Source organism: Vanessa cardui, chromosome 22 (genome assembly GCF_905220365.1).
Source record: "Vanessa cardui chromosome 22, ilVanCard2.1, whole genome shotgun sequence".
Classification (NCBI taxonomy): Eukaryota; Metazoa; Arthropoda; class Insecta; order Lepidoptera; family Nymphalidae; genus Vanessa; species Vanessa cardui.
Window position 1 is genome coordinate 24,898 of NC_061144.1, and position 12,389 is coordinate 37,286.

At 42.2% G+C, this 12,389-nt stretch overlaps 1 protein-coding gene and 1 pseudogene across 1 annotated transcript in view; one reads left to right on the plus strand and one right to left on the minus strand.

Annotated features, from left to right (window-relative positions):
* LOC124539314 (beta-1,3-galactosyltransferase 5-like) overlaps positions 1–12,389 on the minus strand; it is a 21,601-nt gene continuing 9,212 nt past the window's right edge. Inside the window, exon 2 of the mRNA XM_047116673.1 lies at positions 1–2,330. Within this exon, the coding sequence (XP_046972629.1) occupies positions 1,138–2,286 (1,149 nt within the window). The 5' untranslated portion in view covers positions 2,287–2,330 and the 3' untranslated portion in view covers positions 1–1,137. The remainder of the gene's footprint in view (positions 2,331–12,389) is intronic.
* LOC124539161 overlaps positions 5,500–12,389 on the plus strand; it is a 26,670-nt pseudogene continuing 19,780 nt past the window's right edge.

Consider the following 12,389-nt stretch of genomic DNA (forward strand, 5'->3'; position numbering starts at 1 on the left):
AAAGTTGTACAACATAGCAACAAAAACAGAGAGCTGCGACAAGAGGTCTCAGCAGCTTGCGTCGGCGAACAAGACCACGCCACACACACTTCGGCTGCATCTAAACGGCACGAGGCTCGCGGAAGGAGCGCGGACGCGGCGCCCGAGTGGGGGGTATTTTTCTATTATTTTACTTTGGTAAAAAAACAAATTTGATTGTTTATCGTAATTTACTAAATTTACATTGTCGTTTGGACACGCATGGGACAAAAAGTAAAAAAGTAAAGTAACAGCCTGTAAATTTCCCACTGCTGAGATAAGGCCTCCTCTTCCATTTAAGGAGAGGGTTTGGAACGTATTCCACCATGCTGTTCCAATGCGGGTTGGTGGAATGCACATGTGGCAGAATTTCGATGAAATTAGACACATGCAGGTTTCCTCACGATGTTTTCCTTCACCGCCGAGCATGAGATGAATTATAAAGACAATTAAGCACATATATATAGTGGTGCTTGCCTGGGTTTGAACCCGCAATCATCGGTTAAGATGCACGCGTTCTAACCACTGGGCCATCTCAGCTCACCATGGGACAAAGGTTACAGAAAAATACCCCACAACTCGCGGTCGAGTCCGCGCGGCTCCGGGAACTTACACTAAAGGTACATTAATTCGCGTATCCTAGGTTTGTCACGATTCCCTAACAGCGGCCCGCGAGTGCGCGCGGCGCGTGTGGCCGTCGCTTTGTGTCGCCACGCGTCGCGAGTCTAGCGCCTACTTTACAATATCTCAATGTAAAATGTACACACGAAAGTAATATAAAAAATATAATTTGTAATAATAAGGTACAAAAATAATATCATATGGATATACGTTTGAGTAATCGTTAGTCGCCCACGACAGTACAGTATGTCACGCGGTGAATGACTAGCCGTCGTTGTCACGTTCCGTCCTGCCCCCCCCCCCCCCCCCTCTTCGTGTTATTACTATAAATTATTCAGTGAGATTCATTCCTAAATAATATTCAGGACTATAAAAAAATTCTTCGTACAACAAAATCAGATCTCGTTTCCTTTTTATATCTCGGGCTTGTATAAAATTAAAATCGAAAGTATTCAGACTTAAGAGTACTCGCACTCAGTGTCGGCGTGGGTCCGCTGGCTAGCTGGCGCACTTGGTCTTCCCGTCCAGCAACTTGCGCCAGAGGTCGAACTGCTCGTGGTACTGCACCATGTGGATGGCGATCCCGCGCTGCACCGCGCACGGGTGGAGCGCCACCTTCTTGTTGTAGAACTCGGGCGCGTGCTGGCGCCGCAGCCGCAGCTTGCCGGCCAGCACGCCCGTCACGAACACGTCCTCGAGGCGCAGGTAGGGCTCCGCCGGCGCCGCCTCCAGCAGCGGCCGGACCGCGTCCGCCGTCAGCAGGTAGGCCGGGCCCGTCGCGAAGTCCGGGAACACCTTCCCCGGAAACTGCAGCGGCGATATGTAGTACTTCGACTTGGTCGTCCGCTTCGGCAGCGACTTCCTGACGACCTTGCCCCACACCGTGCGCGTCGCGTTCCCGTGCGCCGCCGCGAAGCGCAGCAGCCGCGGCACGTTGATGAACATGTCGTCGTCCGTCTTCAGCAGGCGCGGCGCGCGCGGGCAGTACGTGTCGGCCCACTCCAGCATCGACAGCGTCTTCAGCGTCAGGTTGGAGTACGAGTCCACGGAGCGCCCCACCACGAGGTCGCCGTACAGCGCGTCCTCCGCCTCGAGCGCGGGCCGCAGCGCGGCGGGCGGCGCCCCCAGCACGAAGGCCAGCGCCACGTCGCGCCGCGCCGCGTAGTGGCCCCACGTGAGGCGCACCGCGTCGCGCGCCGCCGCGTGCGCGGGCGCCGACGTCACCAGCACCAGCAGGCGCAGGTGCGCGCCCAGCGCCGGGCACAGCTCGGGGTGCGGCCGCTCGTGGCCGGCCACGTACAGGTCGCGGGTGAGCACCACGCGCGGGTCGCGCCGCGGGGCGGGGGCGGGGGCGGCCGTGGGGGCGGGGGCGGCGGGCGCGGCCGACTGCGCCGTGGCGTTGTGCGCCGTCGTGTTGGCGGGCCGCGCCGTCCGCGTGCTGGAGGCGATGCGAGATGCGGGCGGGGCGGGGGGAGCGGAGTCGAGGGGGACGGCTGCCGGTGCGGGGACGGGGACGGGCGCGGGGCGCGGGCGCGGCGGGGGCGGGGGCGCCGAGCGCGCCAGGAGGAGTAGCAGGAGCGCCGCCAGGGCGACGAGCGCGACGGCGTGCGAACGCCGCAGGGCGCCAGCCGCGCCGATGGCGCCCATTGCTCGCCTCACCCGCCTCCCGATGGGACGCTGCACTGCCGCGTCTGTAAATTATTTGCAAACTTTTACTCTATTGTTCGAATTTGAAATCCTTGTTAAAGTTAGTATAATTAATATAAACTCTTAAATTATAAACGTATAATTGGTATTTATTTCCAACATAAATAATATCAGATTGCACACAAGAAAAGAAAATTTCCTGCTTGAAATGAAAACCAAAGCTACACAGCATCAGCTGCGCAGGAACGAAGTTGCGAGGCGTGTTGCGATGACAGTTGTCAAGTTGGCAGCCCTGACACCGGACGGATAATGAACCTACTTCAATTTGAAGGTGTGTTGTGATTTATTGGTACTTAACTAAACAACAAACATCTTTAAACTTCATTTGATTCAAAGCGAGCATAAGCACGATTAAGTTGACAATAACATATTAACTACCTATTTGCAAATACCGATCGTCAGCCGAGAGATGGTATCTACTAAGCTACCTCGCGGCACTGATGTGTATGTACAAATAAATATTTCTACACAATTTCGTCCCAAAAAAAGTATTCGTAAGCAGTAATAACGTTAAAATCAAATAATGGGTAACCGTGTCAAGGCGCTCCGGCGGTCACGTCTCCGTTCGGCCAATATTGATCACTCACGAGCAGATCGGCTCATTTGTTAATTAGACGACACGAACACGGAATCGGCATTACGATAAAGGTCGTAAAATTAATTGCTTAAACATGTACATATTTAATCTCGTCAGCCGCCTCGCCGGAGGACCTTCGCAAACTCGTATTCACTTTAAATCATTCACGTGTTCGCTCCGAGTTGACGAGACTTTGAAGAATATTTAAGCTGACGCCTTGTCGTGACTTGACACGACTTTGATGTTGACGTAACGATTATGACTGATTTAAGAACATTTGTGCGATTAGGATGAGGCCGGGCTGAAGGGCAATTCACACTATACAAACTTAATACTTCTTACAAATTCCTAATTTATATTCTACTAAAATATTCGAATTTTTCGAAAGGATTGTAATTTGATATTTATACAATTCATGGAGTGTTCCGTTACTTAATGCTGGCAGGATTTAATAAAGATTTTAAATATACACAGCTGTCAATCGATTTGAACGCTTGTTGTAATAAGACAAATTTGGATCTCGAATACTACGAAGTCTACATATGCATACAGTGTACACTGCGCTTAGCGCCACCGTTCGATGGGTTTTATGTACGAGCCGAAACACTCAACTGTGACCACTACTTGTAGTCGACTACACACAACGACCGCACATCGTATTCATTGTATTAAAGCCCTACTGATTTTCAAATCCGGTTTCATAAGGTTTTTAATACGACCTGTATTATTCGCCAATAACTATCTAATATTTTTTTCGGTCTCGAGAAATGAGCTCATTTATCACAACTGCTGGTATCGAGCACACGCCTTCAAGAATGTGCGACTCCATTAGACGTATCAATTGCAATCCATCATTACTACCACTGACCACTAAGAAGCCATTTGTTGAAAACAGACACAGAGGGAGTAAAACTTTAAATTTTTCGTTATGGAATGGATTCAGTACCAACTCTCAAGGACTAAGCCTTCAAATCGTGGTGCTGATATTATTTCTTGTACAGTAGGTACCGTGCTCGCGTCAAACTTAAACTATTGAGTGTGTCACAAAAGATCTATGACAGAAGGTTACCTGTTTCTCGATATCACTACATAGTATAAAATTGCGTTGCATCCCGCAGTCATGTCCGTCCAGCGATCCGACTTAAAGATATAAGATATTGTATATGCTATCTTTAAGTCGGCACAATGGATTTTTATGACGTTTTTTAATAGATAGATATGAGAGTGCATATTTACAATATATGCATAATGTAGATAAAAACATTGAGAAATTACTGATTTGATGATATAAATGAACTCTTTTTTTTCGAGCTTAAATTGTTTTCAACCAGCGTTCAGGGTTCACCCTACGAGAAAAGTCAAAATAATGAACTAGGTACAATATCGTTCACCTTAAAAAGTCTATTATTTTTTTGTCCAAATAATTTACTTTTTACGAGACAACGACAACAACAACAGTCAGTAATTTATCCACTGCTGTGATAAGGCCTCCTCTCCCTTTGAAGAGAAGGTTTTGAACATATTCCACCACGCTGTTCCAATGCGGGTTGGTGGAATACACATCAACATCAAAATAAACTTTATTCAAGTGGGCTTTTACAATCACTTTTGAATCGTCATTTAATAATTAATTGAAGCTACCACCGTTTCGGAAAGCAGATTCTACCGAGAAGAGCCGGCAAAAACTCAGTAGTTACTCTTTTTCAACATTTAAAAAACCCAATCATATTAGTTAAATACAATTATATATGTATGTAATGTATGTTGCAGAATTTCTATGAAATTAGACACATACATGGTTCCTCATGAATTATTTTATTAAGCACATAAATACTCAGTGGTGCTTGCCTGGGTTTGAATCTGTAATAATCGGTTAAGAGGCACGCGTTCTAACCACTGGGCCATCTCGGCTCTTACAAGACATAATGGCTTTTTTACAAAGCTTTTAAGCAATACAGTTGTAATACTTGACGACCTCCGTGGTCGAGTAGTGTGTACACCGGTTTTCATGGGTACGCTACTTCGAGGTCCCGGGTTCGATTCTCGGCCGAGTCGATGTAGAAAATTAATTAGTCTTCTATGTTGTCTTGGGTCTGGGTGTTTTTGGTACCATCGTTACTTCTGATTTTCCATAACACAAGTGCTTTAGCTACTTACATTGGGATGAGAGTAATGTATGTGATGTTGTTCAATATTTAAAAATATTAAAAAAAATACTTATCCAATTTGGACCTACAGAACAATTTCAGAAGATGTTACAAATTTGAATAAAACTAGTTATAACGGATTTTAATCGCGTATATTAATTATTTTGGACATCCCGACGTTTCGAGCACTTTACAGCGGTCGTGGTCACGGGTAGACCCGTGAGGGATGTCCAAAATAATTAATATACGCGATTAAAATCCGTTATAACCAGTTTTATTTAAATGTGTAATAATCGCGAAAATTTAAGACAACATTAGATGTTATGAATTTAAAATGCAGGGAAATATCGTCGTATATAATGACAGCAGTATATTTAGTACGAGCATTGCACCCGTGCGAAGCCGGGGCGAGTCGCTAGTTATAAATAAATGAAACAGGTTCGGTTAGTTGTACCAGTTGTCTTTATAACTGGAATATTTATTACTCATGGGGTCGTATAGTAATAATATTTTAATTCTGGCTCCCATTCCCCGAGAAGTGACTACACTAGTATCACATGGACTTTACAGGTTTTCCCGAGTACTCGTATCTGTCATCCTCGCCGGCAGGCGCTGACAGCCGCGACAAAACTAAACTTTTTAGCCGCTGCTAAGGAAGCGGAAACAACTTAACCCAACTATACAAAAGCTTCAATCGCAGCTCGACACAACACTTTGTTTTTCGTGACTGGCGCTTCAATTCGTATGCGATTATTCTGTGACTTATCGCTTTATATTTGCCATATTTGTGAATCGCCACCTCCACCACCAATTCACCTGAGAAGTAACACATGGGATAAGTTAACTGTAGAAAATGGAAACCTAACATTTATTGCATATTTGATTAAAAAGCCAAGTCAGCAATAATAATAATATTGAAAATATTGAAGACAGGGATGAGCATTTGGTATATTATTGCCTTGTCTAAGGACAAAGAAAAAATATGAAGTTCCTGTACCAAAGGATAAATACAGCGGAGCAACTGGACTTTCAGCTAATTTGAATAAGCCAGATTCGATAAGAAGGCAGGTGATTCAGACCAGAGACGTTCTACATTATGTCGACAACCCCAATCACATCTTTACTCAAGATTTTGTGCCGCAAAACTTAAACAAACAGCGGCTGCGAGACGACATGCACTCCCATCCCTCATGGTATGAGAAGCGTAAGACGGGTTATTCGCTAGCACACACTAATTCCGTGTCGTGCGGGGTTTAGTTCGTGGTCGCCGAGGCGTCGGTACGAACTCGCACTCGCACTTCAATAGACGCCGAAGTAATTACAACGAACAAGAGCTTTCATATCTGAAGTGAATAGTTCCATAAATCCTATCAGCAATATTGTAATACGACTGCTTTCGCGCGAGTTACAATAACTTTGGTTACACGAGCTACCCTTTATAACCTACTTTCAGCCGTCCTCGGGCCTCGGTCGAAGTTACTTACCTAACGCGAGGAAGTACTATTATATACATATAATTCTTCGTAGGCTACATTAATAACAAAAACTATTCTAAATTTATCTGTTATACATTCTCATTTGTTTTTTTTTTTAACAATTATTTACATTAGGTCTTGATTATCTAAAAATAGAACTGATATACCCATCATGACAGCGTAGAGTGGTGGCAAAACCACTGTGAAATATTCATTTCCCCGTTGATTGAGCCAACCCTCCTGTCACCAGTGGAGATATAATATTAAGAGATAGAATAATAAGAGGTGTTGTGCTTTTAATAAAGGACATAAAACATAGATATATAAACAATCAGAAGTCCATTTTATTATTTCAGTAGAAGCGGTTGTTGAGGCGGTTACGTCTTTTTGTACATATTCACAAGTTCATCTTAATTAGTGCATATTTTAAAAACACGTTTAAACATGTTTTCATAAAAACTTTTTCGTCACAGTATGAATTCTGATAATTATAATTGATTATACGGAAATAATATAATCGAGCGATACGTAACCGTATTTTCAATCATTATTTATTCACGTATAAATAACATTTAGACATTTATTTATGAAATCGTGTGTATTCGTGATTAGATTGAATTTTGTGATTATACTAATTTACATAATAAAGCTGTTTGCGGAAATAACATATCAGCGATTTTATTTTCCTAGCTGGAGCTGTCCGCTACGAGCACTGGCTCGATTATCCAAACACGATAAGCGGAGAACTAGCATGGGACTTCTGGCAGAGTGAAGGACTACACAACCCCGTGCCCGCAGTCGCCGTGGCGGATCAAGCGGTCGCGATCCATGTGAGAAAGTCAGTTCGTTCTCAGAAAGAGGGTTCCTGTTAAAGCTAATAGAAGGCAACTTTTACTGGAAACGAGTACCACGATGTCGACTCGAGACTCGTTAAATAGAAAAAATATACAAATTTTCCAAATAGGAAACAATTTTCCAACGTTTTCCTTCTCACGTAAAATCCATACCAGTCGGAAATATCGATGAAAATAATTGCCTGTTGATTATACTAATTACATTATTTTTCCTCAGCAATTGTGAATATCTCAAGACGACAATTGTAGTATTCCGGTTTGAAGGATGAGAGCCATTGTTATTACACAAGGGACAGAATTATTAGTTTCCAAGGTTGGTAGCGCGATGGCGACGAATGAATGGTTCACATTTCATACAACTCCAATGTCTATAGGCGACGATGACCACTTACCATCAGGTGGACCAATTCGCCTAACTGTTATAAATGAAAAAAAATTACGCCATTTTTCATGGCATACAATCTTAACTTAAAAAAGGATCTACAATATAAATAAAGAGCGCTGCTAAATTACTGCTCGAATTCTAGTGAATTGTAGCGGTTTGGAAACAAGCCTTGGACTCTCAAAATATAAAATTATTAATTATAATATAATTAAGTAAGCGAGTGTTAAACAAACATAAAAAAGAAAGCTCAAGATACCCGAGAAATTATAGAAAACTATTTAATAAATTATGCGGCGGGAATATATTTTGTTGAAGACAGATCAGCTCAGACCGCCCGCAGTCGTAAGCCGTATTCTCACGTGTACCCCGATATTTTGGTCTCTGTTCACACTACAATGATATAACTGTAATATAACTATTGCCTGTATAACGAATATTTAGACACTAAACCTTACTTCCTATGGACGTTTATTACAAAATTAATGAATGGATAAAACTTTACAGCAATATGGCTTATATAGTTATCGTGAATTTATCACGAGACTCGTGAACAAGGCATTCGTAGACAATGTCGAAATATCGAACTCCACCGAACAAAAATAAAAAACATGGTAAATATCCCGAAATTAATGACTTTAATAATAAAAATAACCATGTTAATTTAAAATCTTAAATATGGCTTATACATCAGAAAAACACTAGGTTATTATTTTTAAATATATTTTTTGAAAATTACCTCACAACCTAAACAAAGCAACCTAAAATGCAAGCGAAAACTACTAACATCTTAAGGGAGCTCAATATTTTATAAACCTAACAATCAGGGGGTTGAAATCTACATAAAACTGCTCCAAATGTACTCCGAATATAACATCGATAAGTAGGGCTTTTATATCGTATAAAGAAAATTCAGTTCGTTTTAAGTCAAAGTGCATACATGTTAAATACGCTGCTTGCTGATTTATCAAATTATTTTATGGAGTTATCTTAACGTGACAATTGACAGATCGTGCGATTGACAAGTGTCAGCCTTCCGGGATTCCCGTATATAGATACATACATGTGCTACATGTGTGTTTGTGTGTGCGTGTGTGTATGAATACACAGTACATGGAAGTTGATGCCTGAGGACATGCTAATAGCGCGACGATAATATTATTCTGGGTACGTAGGTAATGTACCCAGAATAACATTGAGATGATAACCATATATATTACGGAATCATAGAATACACACTAGGTGTAGGGTAAAGTTTGAGGGAAAGGGAATTTTGTAACACCGAAACTTAATAAGTAAGTATAAGTAAGTATGAATAAGGAATACTAGCCGCTAGAGTTCGTTGATGTGTATGTAATATTTATTTTTGCCCGGTTAACAATACATATAATTTGATCTAGCATAGCAACTGAATTTCTTGCTGGTTACCACGGTAAATTCCGGGGGTACCGGTGAATTTGTCAAGTGCAGAAACGATTCAAAAGAGCTGGTCGTGCCCGAGCGCGAGCGGGCAGCATCCCGCGCCGCTGCTGCGTCAATGTCAGACTTTATCAATTAGTTGAATGCTCTTAATTACAATCGCCTCGCCAATTCAAATGTTGTGCTGTTGATAAATTATCAACATTTTTAAATATTAAAACTTTATTTCAGCCTAAAATTAATATTACATTTGAGATATGGTGTAATATAAAACGCCTGCTAATCAACTAACTATAGGGATACATATACTATATGTTATATGAAATTATTCATAATGTAAATATATAATAATGATGAAATAAATAATTTGGAAGTAAAGTAAGTTGTTACGAATCAATGCAAAAAGTATAGTCTAATACCTTGGCTATTAAAAATAATAAAGAAATCACGTCATTATTACATTGAAATCAGCCTTAAAAAATATTAAACAAATATAGTCAGGAAGTTCTCAGATAGCACTTAGCTTAATTTGAATGAGCTGGCACACGGGCGGCGCCGAGTGCGGTCACCAGTATAGTACAGACTACAGCTGTTACGGTGATTATCGCGAGCGCGGCCGCGGGCCGGCACAAGGCTTTGTCGCCAGAACCACTCAATTAAGGGGAAATTGAAATTCAATTCTATTCCGAATCGCAGTCCGCTCATCCGTCCCGTTTTTAACAATATATCCGGATAGAAATTTAAATTGGAGCGCGCTATTGCCGTTCGCTGTAATCAAATAACGTTAAAGATATTTATGTAATAGTAGTTTGCTGTTATTGAATAGAACTATTATTGGTTACGTCTGTACTAGCACATCATCTTTTTTATGTTAAAGGGGAAAAACGAGCAGGAGGCTCACCTAATGGAAAATGATCACCACCGCCCATGGCAATCTGCGAGTCGAGATGGCCCAGTGGTTAGAACGCGTGCATCTTAACCGATGATAGTGGTTTCAACCCAGGCAAGCACCGCTGATTCATGTGCTTAATTTGTCTTTATAATTCATCTCGTGCTCAGCGTTGAAGGAAAACATCGTGAGGAAACCTGCATGTGACAAATTTCATAGAAACTCTGCCACATGTGTATTCCACCAACCCGCATTGGAACAGCGTGATGGAATATGTTCCAAAACCTTCTCCTCAAAGGGAGAGGAGGCCTGTAGTCCAGCAGTGGGAATTTACAGGCTGTTGCTGTATGGCAATCTGCAACACCAAGAGATTGCACGTGCGTTGCCAACCTTTAATGAAGAAGTACGTTCTTTTTCTGAAGGTTCCCAAATCGTATCGATTCGGAAAAACCGATCTACTGTATACTATCAAGGGGATCCCGGCTGACGACCTGTCGCAGTCGCGGAGGTGTGAAAACAGAGGTCGCTAATGATACCAACCGAGGCGAGGCTGAGGCTGGAATAGGAATGTGTCAACTCTAGCCCCAGTTAGCGCCTCGTTCAGCTCGGAATACCGAGTTCTGTTGAGCAGGAGAATAGGTGATAAAAAGGTAGTACCGTCCTACCTCAATGGAGAGTGAAATGCAATATTCACTAATTTAGGCTTATCATTATCAAATAATATTTGAAAAATTGAAAACTTCTCAAATGATGTCTTCCCCACACTGACATGAAAGTACGTCGCGTACAAATCCAACCAGACAGACGGTATCGTTTTGTGATTCGCGTGCGTTTGTAAGGAGACATTACTCACGAACTAATAGGTGACGTCACTGAACACAGCATATAACAATATTTTGACCGCGCATTCGTCAATGAGCCGCGTAGTGTCCGCCGCCGGGAACCGCTCGGTTGTGTAACTAAGCTCGGAGTGCACTATCAGCGGCCGGCGAGATAAATACAAATGTAATATTAATATTGCGATTGGCAGTGAACCGGAGACATTAGCTCACTAGCCGACTGGGTACATTACGCGGATAGCATTAAAAAAACAATTACCATTAAGTTTTATGAACAATAAATATGTATAATTGTCTGACAGTCACACGCCGTCTTATTATATCAAATTGATGGTTAGGTTTTAGTAGATGGAAACCGTCAATTCTAACTACATCTTAATATACGCGCTATAGTAATGTTCCAAAAAAATTCTTGCATATCTGTATCTATTATCCAAAATTAACAAGAGAGCGTACCCACCTTCCCCAAAAGGGGACATTGCCCCTTTTCATCTAAAAAGCGATTTTCCAGAGTCTTCGAAGCCAATGATGTAGTTAGACGGGCGCACACATTTTTCTTTACTTATTTAGTGTAGCGATGATTCACGCCATTGTTTCCACGCGCGTACATTATCTTATAAGTTAGGGCGTCATTATCGCCACCTTCAATCGTAGCTTTAACGGTTAAATGTTATTAATAAAATACAAAGTCAGAGCTGTGCGCAGTCAGTGCGCGTCGCTGCGAGACGTGGAACAAATCGGAGACGACTCCACCGGCCGGCTCGAGCACCTTTCGTCTTCTCTTAGTTTTCATTTACATTTCAAAACAATCATAATAACTCACTTTCAATTTTTATTTTGTACTTTCTCCTTTCCGCTCCTTCGTCAGCTGAGTGTTGTCTAGAGCCGTGTCATGCACGCTTGAAAAAGTTTGATTGTTATTGTATATAATTAAAGAATAACTTGAAAAGTGTGGTAATCACAAACATTCACATTCTTGAATACTTCAATGAAACAAAAATAAAGCATGTTCCTAGCTACAAATCAAGGTTTCATTGAACGAGCTATCAAGTGCTGGTTACCGAACTAGAAATGTGATCAGGTTGAACGGCAATAGATCAGTTGCATCCTCCGGGCTTGGAGGGCAGAGGAATGTAGTTACAGGTACAGGTAGCCGTGAGTCAGTGGTCAGCGAGGTCAAGGCCCTCGACCGCTCTAACGGAGAACACACGCACACACACGCGCCGTCACGACGCGACCGGCGCACATGCCGCGTGAATAATGAACGACTCGTATAAAATTATTGAAATATGTATATTTTATTATTTCAATTTGACTGAATTAACTGCGGCGAGATAAAAATATTCAAATGGATTGCAACTAAGCAGTTGCAATTTTACTTTCAAATGTTGCTGGATGATCCGCTGTTAAACATCGCTGCCTCTTAAAAATCAGTCCTTTAATCAGCGAGTATTCTGTCAG